General features: G+C 32.1%; 2 protein-coding genes across 4 annotated transcripts; both read left to right on the plus strand.

Moving 5' to 3' along the window:
* Positions 1-15,930: 15,930 nt before the first annotated feature.
* Positions 15,931-19,363, plus strand: LOC120078534 (zinc finger CCCH domain-containing protein 12). Of its 3 annotated transcripts, none has more exons than XM_039032811.1 (3): positions 15,931-16,814; positions 16,971-17,373; positions 18,489-19,363. In XM_039032811.1, the coding sequence occupies exons 1-3, from the start codon at positions 16,443-16,445 to the stop codon at positions 18,725-18,727; spliced, it is 1,014 nt and encodes a 337-aa protein (XP_038888739.1). In that variant the 5' UTR covers positions 15,931-16,442; the 3' UTR covers positions 18,728-19,363. The 3 variants fall into 3 exon arrangements, with proteins under 3 accessions (XP_038888739.1, XP_038888737.1, XP_038888738.1); XM_039032809.1 differs by having other exon boundaries at positions 15,936-16,814; positions 18,453-19,363; XM_039032810.1 differs by having other exon boundaries at positions 15,939-16,814; positions 16,974-17,373; positions 18,453-19,363.
* Positions 19,364-20,911: 1,548 nt separating this feature from the next.
* Positions 20,912-22,340, plus strand: LOC120078356 (RING-H2 finger protein ATL29-like). Its single transcript, XM_039032611.1, has one exon. It carries the CDS (start codon positions 21,139-21,141, stop codon positions 22,162-22,164), a length of 1,026 nt encoding a protein of 341 aa, XP_038888539.1. The 5' UTR covers positions 20,912-21,138; the 3' UTR covers positions 22,165-22,340.
* The last annotated feature ends 296 nt before the right edge of the window (positions 22,341-22,636 follow it).

The raw sequence follows: 22,636 nt of genomic DNA on the forward strand, positions 1-22,636 counted from the left end.
TTTTGTGGGCCTCTAAATGTTAGAGGTAGAGGAGTGTATGAATATTTTATCAGTTTTTAGATGATTATTTCAGGTATGGGTATGTTTACCTAATGCACCAAAAGTTTGAAACTTTTGAAAAGTTCAAAGAGTATAAGACTGAGGTTGAGAGCCAATTAGGTAAAAAGATTAAAACACTTCGATCGGATCGAGGTGGTGAGTATATGGACACAAAATTCCAGAACTATTTTATAGAGCATGGAATTCAGTCTCAACTCACAGCCCTTGGCACACCTCAGCAGAATGGTGTTGCAAAGAGGAGAAACAGAACCTCGTTGGACATGGTTCGTTCCATGATGAGTTACGCTTAGTTACCAAATTCTTTTTGGGGACACGGAGTTGAGATTGCGGTATATATTTTGAACATAGTTCCCTCAAAAAGCGTTTCTGAAACGCCTTATGAGCTCTGGATGGGACGTAAAGGAAATTTACATCACTTCAGGATTTGGGGTTGTCCAGCACATGTGTTGGTACAAAATCCTAAAAAGCTGGAACATCGTTCAAAAGTATGCCTATTTGTAGGCTACCCAAAAGAAACAAAAGGTGGTTTTTTTTTATGATCTTAAGGAAGATAAAGTGTTTGTATCAACAAATGCAACCTTCCTAGAAGAAGATTATATAAAGAACCATTAACCTCGCAGTAAGCTAGTTATAGAATAAATGTCTATAGAAACGACAAATGATTCAACAAGAGTTGTTGATAGAGCAGGTCCGTCAACAAGAGTTGTTGATGAAACTGATACTTCACATCATTCTCAAGAGTTGAGAATGCCTCGTCGTAGTGGGAGGGTTGTGCAATAGTCTGATTGGTACATGAGTTTAATTGAAACTCAAGTCATCATACCAGATGATGGTTTAGAGGATCCATTGTCTTTTAATCAAGCAATGAAATATGTGGATAAAGATCAATGGATCAAAGCCATGGACCTTGAAATGGAATATATGTATTTCAATTCTGTTTGGGATCTTGTAGATTAACCAGAAGGGGTAAAACCCATCGGTTGTAAATGGATCTACAAGAGAAAACGATACTAATACTTCACATCCTTCTCAAAAGTTGAGAATGCCTCGTCGTAATAGGAGGGTTGTGCAAACCGGTACATGGGTTTAACTAAAACTCAAGTCATCATACTAGATGATGGTTTAGAGGATCCATTGTCTTTTAATCAAGCAATGAACGATGTGGATAAAGACCAATGGATCAAAGCCATGGACCTTAAAATGGAATCTATGTATTTCAATTCTGTTTGGGATCTTATAGATCAACCAGAAGGGGTAAAACCCATCGGTTGTAAATGGATCTACAAGAGAAAATGACCTACAAAGCTAGACTTGTGGCAAAAGGGTTTAGCTAAAAAGAGGGGGTAGATTTTGAAGAAAACCTTCTCTCCACTTGCCATGATAAAGTTTATTAGAATACACTTGTCCATGCCACATTTTATGATTCTGAAATATGGCAAATGGATGTCAAGACAACTTTTCTGAATGACTATCTTGAAAAGAGTATCTATATGTTTCAACCAGAAGAGTTCATACAGTAGGGTAAAGAGCAAAATGTTTGCAAGCTTAATCGATCCATTTATGGATTAAAACAAGATTCTAGATCCTGGAATATGAGATTTGACGCTGCGATCAAATCTTATGGCTTTGAACAAAATATTGACGAACCCTGCGTATACAAGAACATCGTCAACAAAACTGTCGCTTTTTCTGGTGTTGTATGTTGATGATATTCTACTCATTGGGAATGAGGTAGGATATCTAGTTGACGTTGAGAGATGACTGGCTTCACAATTCCAAATGAAAGATTTGGGAGAAACACAGTATGTTCTTGGAATCCAAATAGTTCGGAATCGCAAGAACAGAACATTGGAATTATCTCAAGCATCTTATATAGACAAGATGTTGTCTAGGTATAAAATACAAAATTTCAAGAAAGGATTTTTACCTTTCAGGCATGGAATTCACCTGTCTAAGGAATAGAGTCCTAAGACACCTCAAGAGGTTGAGGAGATGAATCAAATTCCGTATGCATCTGCAGTTGGGAGTTTGATGTATGCAATGCTGTGTACTCGTCTCGATATATGCTATGTCATAGGAATTGTCAGCAGATTTCAGCCCAATCTTGGTCATGACCATTGGACTGCTGTTAAAAACATTCTCAAGTATCTTCAGAGAACGAGAGATTATATGCTCGTGTATGGTTCTAAGGATCTGATCTTTACTGGATACACTGATTCTGACTTTCAAACCGATATTGATTCAAGGAAATCAACTTTGGGGTCAATATTCACTTCAAACGGAGGAGCAGTTGTTTGGAGAAACATCAAGTAGAGTTGTATTGCGAACTCCACAATGGATACTGAGTGTGTAGCTGTAAGCAAAGCAACAAAAGAAGTAGTATGGCTTAGAAAATTCCTGACAGATCTGGAAGTAGTTCCTAACATGCACCTGCTTATCACTCTCTATTGTGACAATAGTGGAGTAGTTGCAAATTCAAAGGAACAACGAAGCCATAAAAGGGGAAAGCATATCGAGTGGAAGTACCATCTCATCAGGGAGATTATACACAGAGAAGACATAATCGTCACTCAGATTGCTTCCAAAGCCAACTTAGCTAATCCATTTACAAAGGCCCTCTTGGCTAAAGTATTCGAGGGTCATCTAGTAGGACTAAGTCTACGAGTTTTGTATCACTAGGGCAAGTTGGAGAATTTATAGGTATTGTAATGCCCTAGTTTATTGTATTTGTACATTGTATATATTTGTATATATTGATCCACTGGAGTTTTAGTCCAAGTGGGAGTATTGTTGGGTTTTATGTCCTAAAACTCGCAGTTTGTAAAATGATAAACATTTTCTATAATCAATATACTTATTATTGATGTCATAAATTGTATAAAAGTCTAAATCTAATAAATTAAGACCCATGACTATTGTATGAGTACTTGAACTTTATGTGGAGATATAAGAGTGGACCAGGTTCGAGTAAATAGTCAAAATGATCTATACTACATGAATAAGGTTGGGTACCTTATTTTGGTAACACCATTGGAAGCGGCCTACTCTGTAGTTGTTACAAAGAGTTATAAAGTGGTACATACAATGTGATCCTAATTCGTACATGTTATGACATAAGGAGTGGGGGCGTCTTATGCAATGAGTTTGCATAAGATCAGGACCAAGAAATAAGTCACTCTTACTTTGTAACGCTGTTTACTGTTTAAGACTGACTATTTCACCTAGATGACCTAGGTAACTCGATCTTAATCCTGAGCTAACTATGAATTCCTGTTTATTTGGGATTGTCCTTAGATTTGCATAGGTGAAGGTTGGCTCAACAGCGTCGGCTCAATAAGACTTCCATTTCAGGGGTAAGACTGAAAGATAGTTGGGGACATAGGGTGCAAGACAGAGTTCACGCCTACCCAATGTAGGGATAGAAGAAAAGTTGTTCTCTGAAGTACTAAATCCAGATCTTGAATAAGGGGCCCCACCCTTTCACTAGGTTGAGAGAGTTTGGTTTAGTGATTAGATCACAAACCAGTAATTCATTAGAGGATCAGGGACAAGACGTAATCTCGGGGGTAAAACAGATATTTGACCTAGCCATTATTATGAATAACCTGTGAAGGGTCGATTTGCTGATTATGGTTAAATCATGTGGACATAATATATCTACAGTGAGGGGAGTGCAACTATGGGTTTTAATGGAGTGACCTATTAGTTAACGAATGAGGATTAATCTGGTCTAATGAGTTTAGCCAATTAATCTCGGATCATTGGAGCCCATGATTTGTAGGTCCGCGAGGTCCCCTTACTAGCTCTAGAATAGTGTGATAAGTTAATTTGAATCGTTCAAATTAGAATTAAGGGAATTATTAATTATATGAGATATAATTACATATTTTATTTATGAATTAAATGGAATAGGAGAATTTATATATTTAAATGTGATTTAAATATATGAAGATGGATATGTGTTAAAATTAATTTAATACTTGATATTAAATCAATTAAGTTTTATTTAAATAATTAATTTATGAAATTAATTAAAATTTTCATTTTTTAAAATCAAAATAGTATTTTTTTTAAAAAAAAATAAAATTTATGATAAAATTGAAAAGGAGAAAAAAAATAAAACGCTTAAATGGAAAATGTTGATTTTCCATTATCCATTTCTTCACTAGCTCACACAAGAATGCATTCACTTTGCCTTGTCTTCTCCAAGCATGAGATGCAATTCATGCAAGTCTCTCCTTTGCATGTTGATTTGCAATATAATTAAGGGATTGGAGTGAAAATCGGGCATGCAATCTATAGAGAATTTGAGAGAAATTCGGTTTGAGGAAAGAATTCTTCAACAAGAATACTACAGTGAGCATTTCTCCTTTATCTTTTGATTCAAGCTTGTTTTGAGTCCCACAACTCAATCTAGAGCACCAAAAGAATAGTGGGAAAGATCTTGAGGTGGTCTACAACAAGATTTGGAGAAGATAGCAACTGAAGAAGGAGCTTTGAAGAAGTTCTACAAGAGGTATGTCTTGAAACTCACTTGTTTTTTCTGCAAGAGCATGTTTTATATTTTGTCAAAATTAGTGAATTTGAGTGCTTAGATGTTCCTTGTACTTTCACTGTTGCTAATACAATCCTATACAACTCTTACTACAAACTTCGATGAAAATCACCTTAGATGATCACCTTTGAGCGAGCAACTCCAACGACCAACTTGGGGCTTTGACAACAAACTCCAACAACCAACTCTAATACCACATTCATGCGACTAACTTCGGGCTCCGACAATCACCTTCGACTACAATCTCTAGGGAAAATCATCTTTGATGATCAACTTTGACGACCACTTTTGTCCGACCAACTCCGGGATTCGAAAACCACCTCCAATGACAAACTTTGACAACCAACTCCAATACACCTTCATGCAATCAACTTCAAGCTATGACAACCACCTCTGACTACAAACTCCAGCAATAATCATCTTCAATAATCAACTTCGACAACCACTTCCGACTATATAAGACTGATGACTGTTAAAGTATGTTGTATGGTTGTTGATTATATAAAAAAATATATTATTTTTCTACATTAAGTGCAATATTTATTCGTAAAAATTTGTAAAAAAGTATTTTTATTTAATTGAATTCACATATCGAATGAGTATTAAGAATATTAGACGAAAAATATGTAACATATAAAAAAAATCATAAAATGAAAAAAAATTAGTGAAAAATAGAGATTTGTTCTTTGATGATCCTCCAATTTTTGAGGGAATGAAAATGAAAATTTTGAAGAAATGTGGTGACATTCTATTAGTTGTTATGATGATGGGGGAGATTTAATTAAAAAAAAAAATTCATGACATAGTAAAAATATAGAGCAACAATAGGAAGAAGAAGAAAAAGAAGAAGATGATAATAAAATTCATGGAGAAAAATTAACTAGAATCAAATATTTTGATTTCACTTTGATTTCTCATTTTATTTAAACATATTTTTACAAGAAATATAATGAGTTAATTGTTGTTCATTACCTAAAAAAAAAAAGAAAGAAAGAAAGAAAGAAAAATTTTAAAAATTAAAAGAAAAAAAAATGCAATCCATATTTTATTCAAACAAAGATTGGTAGAATTATTGAATAAAAAAGTTTAAAATAAAAATAGTAATCATAAAAACATATTATTGAATAAAAAAGTTTCAAAAAAACTGCATCAAATACTCAGATATATGAACTATGTACCCCAAACACAGATATATGAACTCCACAAACATATGAATTCCAAACATCCTATCTCAACTCTGTGCCCCAAACAGCCTCACTCCCTTAGAGACAACAACTTTGGTCAAAACTTGAAATTTAATCCACGTTTACCATACACTAATGAAATATTAGTGCAATCGAAATGAGATTTCATTTATGGATGAATCGTAATAGGCATGAATCGCAAACATAATTAGATTGCTTTTGATCTTGTTTATCTAGAATGATGAACCTGTCATTTTTTACCGTTAACATTACTGCTTAACATTAACCTTAGTGGTAACGATGAAAGTAAAGGTAACAATAAATGTGACAGATTCATAATTTCCATACTATTACAGTAATAATATCTGTAACGGAGTGACAATGGTAATGGTAAAGTTAGTCAGTCCTACATAATTTTCAACCACAATCAACTTAAACACCCTCCATTCCTCAATTACATTGCATGATTTGATTATAGATTTCAAGGTAGTCCGACGACTCATTATGATTATAGAATCAAAGTAAACAATAACAAAAGTAATGAACTGGAAACCACTTTTTACATTATCATTGATGGGTTACCTTTCACTTGATAAACATAGTTGTACTTACAAGTTAAGAAGAAGAAATTAAAAAACGGGGATTGGTTTCAAGTGAATACTTTACCTCTTCAATATAGAGTGAACATTGAGCCATCAATATTCAAGTAATTAATCTGTCATATTAACCAATACTGAGTACTCATGGATTCAAACAATAGATAGAAAATAGAAAACCAAAAAACTAATTTATGTTTAGATCAAAATCTTGCAAAACAACAAGTTCAGGCCCAACCAACCTATAAATTGATGTTCATATTTATAATAGTAATTGATATCATATTCATTGAGGATAGATGCATCCCTAAAACTAACATTGAATTTCTTTGGGCATTTGAAAATATTAATTTAATGGTATGCTTTTAAAAAATGGAAATTTGTCAAAAAGAGTAAAGTGAAAAGCAACATCTACCTAATATTCCACATTTGGTATTGGTTTTTTTTTTTTTTTTTTTTTTTTTTTTTTTTTTTTTTTTTTTTTTTTTTTTTTTTTTTTTGAGTGGGGAGGTTATATTTATTTTTAATTAATTAATTAATAAATATTAAAGAAAAAGCTATAATTCTTTATACTTGAAATTACACGTCTCTTTCAAAAATTAAACTAAACTACCTATTAATTATCGAAGCGACTTAGTTCAATGATATTTTACATACATTATCTTTTATAAGATTAGGAGAAAGGATTAAAATATTGATATTTATATTGAGATTGAGATTGAGATTTTGATTATACGTATATATTGATGGATATTTCTGTAAATCAAATAACTGTAAATTATTTAAATCAATAATTAAGTTCTTCTCTCATTCTAAATATAAGTTTAAGATCCTGTTAGTATATGATCGACATGGCAGTCCTAGAGAGGTGAATAGAGTTTATTAAAACTAACTAAAACTTTTTTTTTTCTCTAAGTAGACCTAATTAATCAAATTAATAATCTTTTTGCTAACAAGTAATTTAAACAATAAATTCATGTAAATAAATTTAATTCAAAATAATCAAGCAACTAAAAAAAAGTATACTTTTAAGTACTTCATTTAATTTTCATAACAAGATTGGTAATGTATAGGAGTGTTTAAATGACCAACAACCCAAACAACTCGGACTACCAAACCCAAATTATAAGAATTGGGTTGGGTTGGGTTAAATTTTCACGAGCGTCCCTCACTCTTCATGTGTAAGTTCTTGTTCCTCTCACCTTTGTCCCTCTTCGTCTTCTTCCTCTCACCTCTCTCCCTCTTCATCTCCCACTTTCAATTTCTTTACAATGTTTGTGCACAAAGAAATTTTGTCTTCAACTCTCCTTTGTCCTTTGTTTGCTTTCTTGGCTTCTCCCTCTACTCACCTTCTTGACTCATCTCCTTTGTCTCCCTTTTCTCCCTTGATCTTAATCATCTACTTTGTCTCCCTCTTCTTTCTCAATCTCTGGCTCTCCGATGTTGATTTTCATTTGAGTCCAAACACCATAATGTTGGGTAGATTTCATCGTCTTTCTCTAGCTTTGTAAACAAAAATAAATAAATAAATAAACAGATCTCCATTTTTTATAACCCGACAACCTGACCAACCTGAATTTTCGGGTTGGTCCAAAAAATCCCGTTAACCCAACCCAACCCAACCCGTGCACACCCCTAGTAATATGTAGAAGTTAACTACCAATAAAAAATTAAAAAATATAAGCAATTGATTTCAAAAACAAATGTTGCAATTAATTTCATACAATAAATTATTTAATTGCAAAATTAATTAGGAGAGAGAATGAGAAATTGACATCACTAATTTTATAGTGGTTTGGCACAATCCGGCCTACATCCACTTTTTAAGCTCCTCTTGGATACTTCATTAGAAGTCTTTGACTTTTTTCACGGCTTAGAGTCGAACCACTACGATGTTCTTTTTTCGGACGTAAGAACAAACCCGATTCTTTCCACAGTTGAGGATCAAACCATTACAACGACTTTTTTTCAGGATCAAGAGCAACCCTTACAAAAAGTTTGTAAAAATAAAAAGCACACTTGATAAACTCTCTACAAGAGTAGATTTACAAATTTTTGTCACAACAAATTAATCCTCACAATATATAAAATATCTATCTCAAGAATTAAATGAAAAGAAGAAAATTGAAACTTAGAAAGAGAACAACAATAGTGGCATTGAGTTAGGGAGGATCGAAAAATAGTGTAAAATTATTGTTGTGATTTGGAGAAGAAGATGAGTTTAAATAGAGAAGAAAAATGGTTGAAAACCACATCTAATTTGAGCCACTAGATCTTAGAAAAGAAAAATTGATGGTGAAGATTTTAAACTCAACTAGCCGTTAGACACAAACAAAATAATAATAATAATAATAATAATAATAATAATAATAATAATAATATATATCTTTTAAAATCATTTCTTTTAAAACCCAACAAAAAACAAATGTCCACAATGTACTAGCGGTTAGACATAAACATAGAATAATATTAAATTTATTTTTTTAAAATTCATTTTTGAGCTCCGATTTAGGTGATTCAAATTGTGTTGTTTTGAGCTCTATGCAATGAACACTTAAAAAATACTCAAATTGTTAGTAAATTAATTCAGGTTTGTTATCTTTAAAACATCAATTAATTAATTAATTAAAATTAATTCATTTGAGATTAAGGGCCAAAAACCAACAATCTCCCCATTTTTTATGATGACAAACAACATAGGTGTATAATATGAAATATGTTCTTGATGCATAATTAACACATATATAATTTTAATTCACTTGAACACAAAGAATATATTCAATAACATGCTTTCATTTTCTTATTACCTCTTCCCCTTTTGGAATCAATAAAAAAAATGATAATTAAGAAAAATAAACAATAACATGAAAGTTCTCTATAAAACATGAACACATCATTTGCATTTCTTCTCCCTATCTATATGCGATCTAAAAGAAATATAACAAGCAACAATATTGTAAATTTTAGAGGCAACATAAAGAAGCAACCAAGTTTATTCTAATTCTTTTTTAGACAAATTTCACAAATTTCTCCTCCTTTTGAAATCAATTGTACACTCTACCTTAATAAGGGACAAAAAGACATTAACACATAATTCAATTTGAGGGTAAAATATCAAATAAATTTTCAAAGCATAATTTTACTGAAAATACAATAACTCTCCCTAAAAGGGTAAACAATAAGAATAAGAGAGATACACATCAATAAACTAATATGGGAATTATTTTTATTCCAACATGAAATTCATATATAAAAGTGTATATCTCTCCTTAAAATTAAGCAATCTCCTTTTAATAGAAATATGTCAATAAAAACCAAGAAAATGAAATCAATCATGTAAAATTTAAATAATTGAGATACCAAAATATCAAATATTATAATATAAACACCAATGGTTGAAAAAAGTAATAATACCAAATAAAAGCAAATCAATCTTAGCCAATCAATAGAGCAATGGTGTCAACATAAATAAAAAATATGTCAATTTGAGCAAATCACTAAAGGAGAACAAGAGAGTAAATCATTTTAATAACTACTCTCCGATGGAAAAGTATTTAACAATTCTTCAAAACAACATGCTCATGATGATCAATTCTTCTCAACATAGGATACATAAGATACTCCAAAATAATTTTCATTCAATAAGGTAAACTATAAAATATATGTAAAGGAACATTTAATAAAAATTTAATCAATTTCATCTAAAAGATAAACAACATATCTTAATCATCAAAACAAAGATAATTTTTTGCAAGACTCAACATCCTTTTCTTCAATATTTTTCAAGAAAAACACAAGGATAGAGTAGTTATTTAATTGACTAAAAAGTCAAATAATAAGCAATAAAGATAAATGCTACATAAATAGACATACAAAGATTAACATGGCACTCAATTTCAATAATTCAAAAAAAAAAAGTTACCAAATAAGCAAATTTTCCTTTCTTAGATTCAAGAAAGTCATACTAGCTGCTTCAATTAAATTTATTTCCAATTTGAAATCCAAGCAACCATTGCTTCTTGAACCACACCTATAAAGAAAGCTCAATCAATAGATTTTGATACCCATTTCTTGGATCCTTCATAGTTAGTAAGCAAAGATTTTGGAATCAATTTCAAATTAATTCCAAAATTACTAGCATTTTTTTTTTTTTTTTTTTTTATAAATAACAAGTATTGAATTCATGACCAATTTTACCACAAGAATAACATACAATATTGGGCAAAAATTTACCTTTAACTAATTGATTTTTCACCATCTTTTTATCAAATTATTTCTTATAGTATTTTTTAATTGAAAACATTTTGGTCTTTTATGATCTTTAACTCCACAATAATGACATGTAGGCAGAAATTTTGGTTTTTCATGTACATTTATAATATTTCTATGATTCCCAAATTCAGCATTATGCATATAAATAGTTTTGGCATGTAAATGATGGGGTACAAACTTTGATTTTTCAAATTTAGATTTAGCCTTTTCATGATTACTAATAAATTTCATATTATGAGCACATTTTGATTTAGCACGAAGTTGTTTATGCATAGAATTTAATTTTCCATGAATGTTTCTACCTTTTTCATGCTTTGGCGCTATAGATTCAACATTAAGAACATTAAATAAAGCATCTTGAGACATATTAGGAGTGACTTTAACAAAAGTAATACTATTAGAAGTAGATGAACAATTTTGCTTTACATAGCCTAATCCCCTTTTGTTGTTACAAGGTTTACCAATGTCATTAATCTTATCCAGATTTTGTATTCCAATAGTCAATTTCTTAATAGACTCTCAAGTTCAAGCTCTTTAGTAGGAAGCAATTCTTTCTTTTTAAGTATTTGTAAAAAAAAATTATTTTTATCATCAGCTTCATATTCAAGAAATTTAATTTTATCAACAAGAGAAAAATTATCTTTTTCTAGAGAAGTATTATTACTAGTTTCCAAGTCATTAATTCTATTCTTTAAACTAGCAATTTCATCATTTAATTTCAAAGGGAAAGATTCAATTTTCTCATTTTTCTCTCTCAAAATATTCACTTCAATTTTCAAATCACATGACAAATATTTGAGTTCATCATTCTCTTTCTCAAAAAACTCGATTCTATCATTCAAGTCATTTTTCTCATCACAACAAATATGTCTTATTATGCAACACATTATTAACTCCATTTTTCAAGCTTGCATTTTCAACAATCAAAGTTTTATTCTCAATAATCAATATCTTATGCTTCTTTGATAATTTCAAATACTTAGAGCCAAACTTATCTAAATCGTGTTGCATATCTTCAAAAGCATCATATAATTCTTCAAAAGTTGGGGGGTTTTAATGGGAAATTGCTTAAGGTAGTAAAATTAAGTTAAATAATAGCATCTATGTCATCAAGTCTTAAATTTTGTTGAAATAGCAAAAAATTCAAACTTTCATTTTTGATTTTTTCCATATTCCCTTTTTACCCTCAAATATATTTCCTACTCACACACCCCTTTACCCTCGACTCACTTCTCAGCCTTCTCAGCCGTCTCTTTCACTCTCTCTCTAAACCCCCTCTCTCTAAACTCTTCTTCCAGATTTAACCACCGCCTCTTGTCGTCGTCACCTTCGTTTCGTCCGTCGTCAACGGTGAAATTGATATAGTCGTTGTCGTGAAAGTGTTCTATTCAATTTTCAATTTGCAATCTCCGATTTCGATCAAACATTGGTTTTGATTTCTTGAAATGTTTGATAGTTTCGCTTCCTTGAAGATTAGGTTACTCAAATTGTAAAGGTAGATAAGTATATCAAAGATATTGTTGTTATTTGTTTTAATGTAACTACAACAATGTATTTAACCATTTTTTCGTATATCACTTATCAATCAAATAGTAATTACACAATAATCAAATAGCAATCTATATCATTAAATATTAATATCAAATAGTAATCAGATAACAATCAGTTAGTAATCGGTATTAGTGACAATTACATAAGAAATAAAATCAAATAGTAATCAGACAATAATGTGAATCAATTGGCAATCTAACAGTAATCAACATTCAATCAGTAACTTATTTTTGAAATAATGAATGTATCCCACATGAATCACTAAATACATGAACTAAAACATAAACTATTAAACAAAATGTAAGGTAATCGAAAGGCAATAAAAAACTACTAGTAATTGAAAAAAAAATAAAAGGTAATCATATGAAAATTAGATGATAAATTAGAAACTACTTTGTAATTGACAGAGATGGAAGATAATCAAATGTCAATCAAATGACTATCAGATGATCAGATAACACAATATTGATTTCTATTAAAAACTGTAATCACAATCACAAACTACTTGGTATCACATAGAAATTAGAAGACAATCACAAACTACTTATTATCAAATAGTAATCAGATAACTATCAAGTAACAATATGAATCAAATAGTAATCAGGCAGTAATCAGATAGTAATGATACAATTGACATTTAGATGGTAATCAAGATAGAAATTAGATAGTATTTAGATGACAATCAGATGTAATCACACATTTTTAACTGTGAGGGCATTTTGGTTATCCAGATATTTCAATTGGGTTAGACTTGATAATTTTAAACTGAACGCCCGCATGTTTTTATGGATTAAGGATAGTTTGGACATTTTCAAGGTTTGTTGGGATTGAGCCTTTATTTTGCTATGTTTGCCAAATAAGAGAAATTATTAACACAGTCCTAATTTTTCTTTTATTTTTTTGCCAAATCTACTAGTTTCCATTTTTGAATTATCTCATATTTGTCATTTTCACCATCGGAATAAGCCATTAAGCACAAGAGAGCTCCATCACATTTTTCCTTTTTCACTTCACGGATTTTTTTATTGATTTTGAGAATTATAATTTTCCTTCACATGAAATAAATTACTAGTAGTACAAGGAGAATTTTGTACACTATACATATTATCAAGGAAGTTCCAAATGTCATATACATAATCAAAATACAAAATTGTATCATATATTTTTCTATCCGATGGATATGATATTAATAGCTTTAGCATTAAACGTAAACAACTCATTATTCAATTGCAATGTAGACAAATTATACTCACAAACATACAAAACGTTAAAATCCACATGAAGCATAAATGTTATCATTTTACTTTTTCATACATCATAATTTCTATTTCCATCAAAGTATGAGGTCTATCAATAGAATCACCATTCAAAGTTGGCACATCTCTAGCAATTAAGCTTTCCAAAATATTAGTAATATTTTAAAAATAATTTAGGTGGAAGAGCTCCGATACCAATTGTAGGATTGGTATGACAATCCTAGAGGGGTGAATAGGATTTATTAAAACTAATTAAAACTTTTTTCTAAGTGAGCCCAATTAATCAAATTAATAAACTTTTTGCAACTTAAACAATAAATTTAGGCAAATAAATTTAATTATGATGGGTTTAAATAAGGAGGAAAAATTGTTGAAAACCACATTTAATTTGGGTCATTGGATCTTGGAAAAGAAAAATCAATGGTAGAGATTTTTAACTCAATTAGTCGTTAGACACTAACAAAAAAAGATAATATAATAATATATATCTTTTAAAATTCAACAAAAAGCAAATGGTCACCATGTGGTCAAAACTAGCTATTAGACACAAACATAAAATAATATTAAATTCATTTTCTTTTTAAAACTAATCCAAAAATCAAAAGTCTACTATGAATCACTTCTCCATTGCTCCAAGTAGCATATTTCAATTGATTTACTTTGATGAGAAAAATTATGCCACATCATCCGCTCGAGATTTTTCTATTAAACTTGTTTCGGCCATATTTTCTTCCTTTGAGGTCCGAATGAATTAGGTTATTCAAATTGTGTTGGAATCGTTGTTTCGAGCTCTACGCAATGAACACTTCAAAATACTCAAATTGTTTGTAAATTAATTCAGGTTTGTTATCTTTAAAATATTGATTAATTAATTAATTAAAATCAATAGGTAAAAAAGCCAATAGTAATCAGTATTATATATTTATATTGGTGATTAATGATGATATTTTTCTATTATATTAGTATTTATATGATATATCGATGATATTCATTAAACCATATTATCAAAATCAAACTCTTGAGTTTATGAATATATCAATATCGATAATATTTTAACTAGTAGTTGAAAGCTCAATCTTATCTCCATAACTATTGTACTAAAAATACCGCCCAATATATTTTATTTGTTATAAATTGAGGTAACATATTTGTTGTTGCTCAAATTTTGTCCACATTGATCTTTATAGCACGTGCTCGACAACCTTGACCTTCGACTCGCATCCCTCTAGTCTAATCTTGATCTTTGTCGAGTTGACCTACGTAAGAGATTTTTGCATCTAGTTTCGAGCTTACTACACTCTTATGCTTAAGTTAGTACTAGAAGTGATTAACTCACCTTAAATACCAAAAGAAGTAAGGTCAGATATCTTATTTAGAGATTACTTACCTTCCTCTTTGGAGTGCTTGAATGGAGCTATTTGTAAAACAATACTTTAACACATGCCCACACTTACATATGATTGCAAGGATATGTTAGGGACATTTATGATACTCATGGATGCAGGATGCTAGTGTGGTCTCAACTCAATTATTTTCCGATTGGTATATATTTACTACATCCACTGTTCAACCAAAACCCCAAAGGCACTGACATTTCTCTCTTGGGACGCTCATTCACCTGTGTTCTTTTTCAGTACTTTTGAACTTGAATTTTGTTTTTAATGAGTCAATGCATTTTAATTTGGTATTCAATAAATCTTTGCACTACTTAACATCATTTAATTAATGGATCTACTAGACAAAAATTAAAAGTTTAAAGCCCTATTAAATATAAAATTTAGTAGATTAATTAATTTTTAAAATTTTCGAATATGTTATATACATATTAGAAGCAAAATTCAGACATTTATTAGTAATTTTTAAAATCAGGAAAGTAGATAGATACAAATTTAAAAGTTCACAAGTAAAACTTGTCATTTAACCTATTTATGGCCTGGTTATCCTTACCTCAATCACTTACTCTTTTTATTTTAGTTAACTTACAAATTCAGTCTTTAAACTTTTGAGTTTATGTCTATTTGATTCCTAAATTTTGAACCTTGTCTCTAGTAGGTCTCTAAATTAATTAATAATCAATCTATTAGAAATAAAATTGAATTTCAATTTAATCTATTCTTTAAAAAAAAAAAATTGAATTTCAATTTTATTGGTTTAATAGGAAAACATGTTTATTAAATATAAAATTAAAATTTTTTAATTTATTAAATACAAAATACAAAATTTAAGTTATATAATTGGAAGTCTAAATATCTATTAAATACTTCTTATCCAAAACTTCTAACTTTATTTTTATTCTTTTGCCTTTAAAAATGTTACTGAAGTTTCTCTTAAAATTTTGATGATTAGAACAAAAATGTCCACTTCTAATTCGTAATGATTAAGGATTATTAATTTAGACAAAGACACAAAATTTACTGAAATATGGGAGAACAAGAAAAAATGTTAGTTTGATTTACAAAATTATCCCTTTGAATCTTGTGGAGTTGGGAAATCCCTTCTCTTGTTCTTCCTGTTCTTTCTTCTTTCAAGTTATCCCATCATTTTTATCGCATTTCAAATCTAACCTCCATTAACTCTTATCTATCATCTATTTTCCCTTCCATTTTTAATCCCCAACTACCCTTGTTTTCCGCTCACTTGTTCTTCTTTGCATCTTCATAGATCTCTCCCATCTTCCTACTAACTTTTTCCCCCACTTCTCCTCTTCGATCTGTTCTTCCCACTTCCCATTTCTCCCATTTTGTAATGGGGTGGCCTAGTTTTTCACCTCTCAACTTTCAGAAATTGTTCTTCTTTTCAGTTTGAAGAAACCCATTTCTGTATTCCTCCTCAAAAGTTCTGTAGAGCTGGAGAAACCTTCGGTGCCCATTTCTCTGCAATTAGGGTTTTATGGGTTATTCTTTTTGATGATTTTGAGGTAATAATTTCTGGGTTTTTCTTTTTTTCGTTGGGGGTGTGATTATTTGGAATGGATTATAGTGGGGGAAACGTGGTTCATGTAATCCCTGGGACGAGCAGTGAGAATTGGCCAGGGGAAGTTTGGGCTACTGAAGATGAATACAGAGCTTGGAACAATGGTGGTGATGGGTCTGTTGATACGCCTTCTAATTCGAGTTATGATCAAAGACAATCACAAAGCCGGTCTGGAAGCGAACCCCCAAATAAGAAATCGAGAAGCTCACAGGATGTTACGTCTTCAAATCGATCAAAAGCGATAGGAAAAATGTTCTTCAAGACGAAACTCTGCTGCAAATTCCGCGCTGGAACTTGCCCTTACATCACAAATTGCAATTTCGCTCATAGCATTGAGGAACTCAGGCGGCCACCACATAATTGGCAGGTATTAGGATTGGTTCTTAGTTAGTTGAAATTTTTGTTATTTTCTCTGTTTAATTGTTAGTTTATAGCTGAAATCTATAGTTGGGTAGTTTAGCTTTGCTACGAAATTTGATGAAATACAATATCATGAGTTCCTTATTTCCTTGAGTCTTGTTAGCAGGAAATTGTGGCCGCCCATGAGGAAGAGAAGGCGGTATTGTCAGAGCCAAGGGAGGAATTTCAAATTCCTTCACTTGGGACATCGAATTTTGGCTCCGAATCACAGAGGTCATATAAAGGTCGGCATTGCAAGAAGTTCTACACAGAGGAGGGCTGTCCATATGGGGATAGTTGTACGTTTCTTCATGATGAGCAATCGAAGAATCGAGAGAGTGTAGCGATAAGCTTGGGTCCTGGTGGCTACAGTGGTGGTGGTGGTGGTGGTGGTGGTGGTGGTGGTTCTTCAGGAAATGGATCGAACACGAAGCCGTCGAATTGGAAAACAAGGATTTGTAACAAGTGGGAGTTGACAGGCTATTGCCCATTTGGGAACAAATGCCATTTTGCTCATGGTGCTGCTGGTATGTTCCCTCATAGTTTCTTGTATCTCTCCTTTTGTTAATGAAATGGTTGTAAATTTGTAATATTTTTCTACATTATAAAGGGAATTGTTCCAATAAAGAAAGATCATGTCTCTCTAGTCTCTCAAAGATTGTTGGTGCGCTTGGATGAAATCTGTATCCATTTCACCCCTTAAGTAATTTCTACATGAAATCACCACTTCTTGGGTTTGTTAGTTTAATTTCTATTGTCTGTTCAATCACTTAATCTGTTAGCACTCAGCACTCTAAGGCCCAAGCCCTGAATGAAGATAGTTTTTCTAATGTTTTTAAAAGAAATTGCTCTTATCATACTCCATAGGTCACCTCTGCTCAATCTTGCTTGACTTTTGTTTTGATTTTAATGAAAAATGGTTCCACGTGTAGCTTTTAGTTTGTTTCTTTAGCATATGCACGTGTATATGGCTCAGATTTTAAATCGAGTCCATTTACTCTCCATTTGCCTTGTTTAGTTCTGTGTTGTTTAACAATGTAAGATTTTCTTTTGACTTTCAAGACTTCGAAATCAATACATGGCAACATTATATATTTCTGATTTATTAGGTTGCTTTGGGTCTAGGACTCTGAGTCAATCACCGTTTTTTACTTACTTTCACAACTGAAGAGTTTGTAGATACCATTGTTAAATATTCTACCAAAGATTTTGCCGATTCAATCTGGAACTTAAATGACTTTGGAGAATATGAGGAAAGTTTTCAAGACTCTATAGTGTTATTGTTCATTAAATACATCTTGTCAATTGAATAAAAAATAAAATAAAACAGAAGGTATAGGATTCGAGTTGAGTAATTTTTAAGAAGACTTCTTGTCATGCTCATGTATATCTAACTATGCTTCTATTCTTTCCCATGATTTTTCGTGCTTTTGTTTCTTCGAGTTACCGATATTTATCTGAACTTTGATATAGCCATATAGGTTGAGTCAATTAATCGATTAAATCGATAAACATTAGAATATTGTTGTCTTGTTGAACGAAAGGAATGTTGAATGAGTTCTTTAGTTTTAGTGGTTTTAGATTTAATACTTTGAATTAACCACAGAATTGCACCGTTATGGCGGTGGGCTTATGGAGACAGAAAGTAGAGACTCTTCAGCTGCTCCTCCTGACCCAAAGCAGGGTGTATTGCCGAAAGCTCCTGGTGATACTGTGGTTGCTTCTGTTCCTTCAGTACCTCATTCGGATGTTTATCATGTTGTGGCATCACAAAGGTCAACCATTGTAATTCAAAGGCCAGGGCAGAGAACTCATCAGAAGTGGAAGGGTCCCGATAAAATCAGTAGGATATACGGTGATTGGATCGATGACAACGAATAATATGGTATCCAAGAAATCGCTCAACGTGAATAACAAGAACTTAAAGTTCCATAGTTTAACAGGCACGATGATGGACTTGGTCTCTCATAAGCATTGGGCAGATGAAGATTCTGTTTGTTCGAGTTAAAGTTCGGTTGGTTCTTTTCTTAATCTCGTTCCCAATCTACTTCAATTCCGATCTCCGAAAAATTTAAAGCATATGGCCTTTATCTGTTAAGAGTTGTTATTTATGTAGTTATGTAATCCTTTTCATTGAAAGAAAAGAGAAATGTATGAATGTCATCACCACCTTCCTTCTCAGTTCATCATTGAGTAATTCTTATGTGTTCTGGGAAAGTCCTTAACCTTATTGTAATTGGGAAGATGAGTCCTTCAAATGAGGCAGGCAGCAATTTTTATACACCGACATTGTGATTGCTGAGGTTTCTCCATTGTAGTGTTGGTAGTTAGACTGTTACATTGTTTCCCCTTTTTTGTATAATGTGTTGTAGGTTGCAATATTCTCGTTAGGGTTATCGTTCATCGTTCATATCTTATTTCCCTCATTTGTTGTGTCTTCTGTTTTAGCCGATGAACATCAAACGATACAACTTCAGCTTGCTGATGATATTGCATTCTTTTGCCCTTTTCTCTTTTGCCCTTATCTCTTACTTTATAGAATGTTTGGAAGTGGTAACTTTTTGAACTGAATGTCATTTGCAATTAAAATGGAGAGAATGATGTAAATTAAGGACTTTGGTGAGCTCTGAGATACTCTGTTCTTCATCAATTTGTAAAAGGTTCTCTATTACCACTTTATAAGCTCATTCACCCCAAATTTGTGTTTTGAAACTTCTTATTTTCTGTTCTTGTTGCATAATAAATTTTGAGTTCTGGGTTTTCAATCCCACGATTTCATACATGTGGTTTGATGCATAAAGATTTGTAGTGCCACATGAAAAATTTGTATTCTCAAATGTTACCATAAGAGTTTGCATGAAAAAAAAAAATACGTCTTGACAAAAAAATCACATAAAAACTCAAGGTTAATAACAGATTTAGTTAATGAAGTTTGAGGTTTGTTTCTTATTTATCCTTAAAATTGTAAAATTACATATATAAAAGAATGGTTTAATTGCAAGTTTAGTCCTAAAATGTTAGATTTGTATCTATACGGCCTCTAAATTTTAAAAAGTGTGTCTAATAGATACCTAAAGTTTCAAGTTTGATTCTATTTGATTTTAAAAACTGTTTAATAGGTCATTAATTCAATTCTGTGTTTAATAAGTTCATGAAATGTCAATTTTATATCAAATAGGTGCTTAATATATATGGATCTACTAAACACTAATTAAAAGTCAAAAGTCCCTATTAAACATAAAGTTCAATTTTATCTCTCTCTCTTGTTTCTTCATCTTTTATCTTCTTTAATACCTTCATACTCTCTTTCTTTCATTATTCAATATCTAGAGTATATAGACTTTAATAAGAAGAAAGAACGTACGACCTCAACATTATAGGCAGCCTGCTCGCCAACTAAGCCAAACTACTATTTTGATAAAACAATTGACATTAATTCTATATATTATATAGTAGGTGGTTCAATTTTCTAACTTCTTCTTTGGTCTAACTCGAACCGGATTAGGTATTTTTGTTTTTATATATTTCCAACCTGAAATCGCCAACTTGATAGATTTCAACCTAAACCGACAAGCAGTTTCGATCGGTTTAGACGATTTTGTCAATTTTTAGTTTTTCCTCAAACCGCTACATTGAACCGTCTACTTAACCTATGCAAGTAGAAGTTCATGATTAACTGAAGATTATTGTATCCAGCTTTTGAATATGATCCACACATATGTCAACTACACAGTGTAATCATAGATTGAAGTAGAAGAGATAGAGGAGATGGAAGAGGGAGGTGATTTTTTTTAAGCAATATGTGAGGTGGGGGAATTGAATTTCCTGATTTTGAAGTTGATAGTCCAAATACTATGTAGTGGAACTATGTTCGTGTGTTGATAAAAAGATTTATTTTGGTCGATATAGTAACTTTAAAATCATTATTTAAAGGGTAAATTATGGAAAGAAAATACAAAGTTTAGGGATAGTATAGAAAGAGGATATAGTGGCATAATAGCGAGAAAAATTTGGGACATGCATAAGGTGAAATAGAGATAAAGGTTAGGTTGTGTGAGGAGTAGCCACACATGTTGAACAAGAAAGAACAGAGAAGCCACATTATAAGGAGAGAAAAAAGGATTGAGTGTTGGTCTTAAAGGAATAGTATAAAATGGTCATATCCCTAATTATGGAAATGGTGATTGTGGAATGTGTTGCTCAAATTCTCCATCTCCATTACCTTAAACCAAAGGTAGCTATCAATGATGACAACTTTTTTCTGAGAAGAAGATAGAGCATGAAGAAACAATATGAGTTTCTTTGTTAAATCCCAGTCTTCTTCTTCTTCTTCTTCTTGTTCTTCTTCTTCTTCCTCTTCCTTCCTCCTCCATGTCTTTTTCCGGCCTATGTCTACAGATTTCTCTCACCCTCCGTTCTCCACTCACGACCATACCACTCCTCCCCTCACCATTATCCTCACTCTCATCCTCCTCGCCTTCCTCCTCGTCGGTTTCTTCTCCATTTACTTCTGTCGCTGCGTTATGGACTCTCTCCTCCACTCTCGCAATCTCCGTCGCTCCCCTTCCGGCAACCTCCTCCACCCGTCCTCTGATTCCCCTGCTCCTCCTCCTGGCCTTGACCCTCTTCTCATCAACTCCTTCCCCACCTTCCCTTACTCTGGAATCAAGGAGTTTCGTAGCGATAAATTCGGATTAGAATGCGCAATTTGTTTGCTTGAATTCGACGATGATAGCTTCCTCCGTCTCCTCACTAATTGTTACCATGTCTTCCATCAAGAATGCATTGATCTCTGGCTTGAATCCCACAAGACCTGCCCTGTTTGTCGTCGGAACCTCGACGCCGATTCCCCTAGAGATTCTTCTGATAAGCCACTTGATCCTAATTCCAACACTGATAATCCACCACGAAATGCCCATCATGAATCCATTGAAGATGCAATTAGTATTGACATTGATGACGATGTGGACGACGACGACGATAATGCCGATGCTGATGACGATCATCACCCTTCTGGTAATTTGAACAAGGGAAAACAGAGTATAAGAAAAACAGAGGAGGATCAGGAAGAAAGTATCAAGAGATTTTCGAGGTGCCATTCGACGGGGCATTCGATCGTGAAGGCAAGAAGAGAGGGGGAACAAGATAAACATAAGTTGAGATTGCCGGAGCATATAAAGATTAAGATCATTAGAGGGCATAACTGGACAGGGAGTTGTGTGACTTTTGAGGAATTCTTGCGTAATCCTGGCAATGGCGGTGGGTTTTCAGAGCTCTCGGAATCCGATGATCGAATCAACTTACCGAAACCGCCATGATCGGCGTTCTTCACTTCGATCATTCTCTTCTCTGTCTATCAGTTTTGTTTTGATGTATTGAGTTCAAAAAGGGGTAGTTGTTTTTGTTTAGGTTTGTTCTTCCACTTATTTTTTGCGGATGTTAAAAGTTTTAGCTCTTTTCTTTATGAATCTTTGAGAAAAGTTTTTATTTATAATGTTCAGAAGATGACACAAATTATTCAATGAGATTTATATACAGTTCTGTGGTTGTTTTTATTTTTATGTGATTATGAAATATTAATGAAGAAAGTGCTTCATAGATGTTTTTCTAAAAACCCAATGATTAGGTGTAACACCTAATCTCATGCAACTCTTTCTTGATAAATAACAAAAATAAAATATAAACAAATCTAAGGGTGGAATCGGTTCGGTTCGGTTTGATTTGGAGGCCAAACCGAACCGAACCGATATTATTTAGGCATATAATCGAACCACACCGTTTATGCTGTTC

This window comes from Benincasa hispida, chromosome 5 (assembly GCF_009727055.1).
Source record: "Benincasa hispida cultivar B227 chromosome 5, ASM972705v1, whole genome shotgun sequence".
Taxonomy (NCBI): domain Eukaryota; kingdom Viridiplantae; phylum Streptophyta; class Magnoliopsida; order Cucurbitales; family Cucurbitaceae; genus Benincasa; species Benincasa hispida.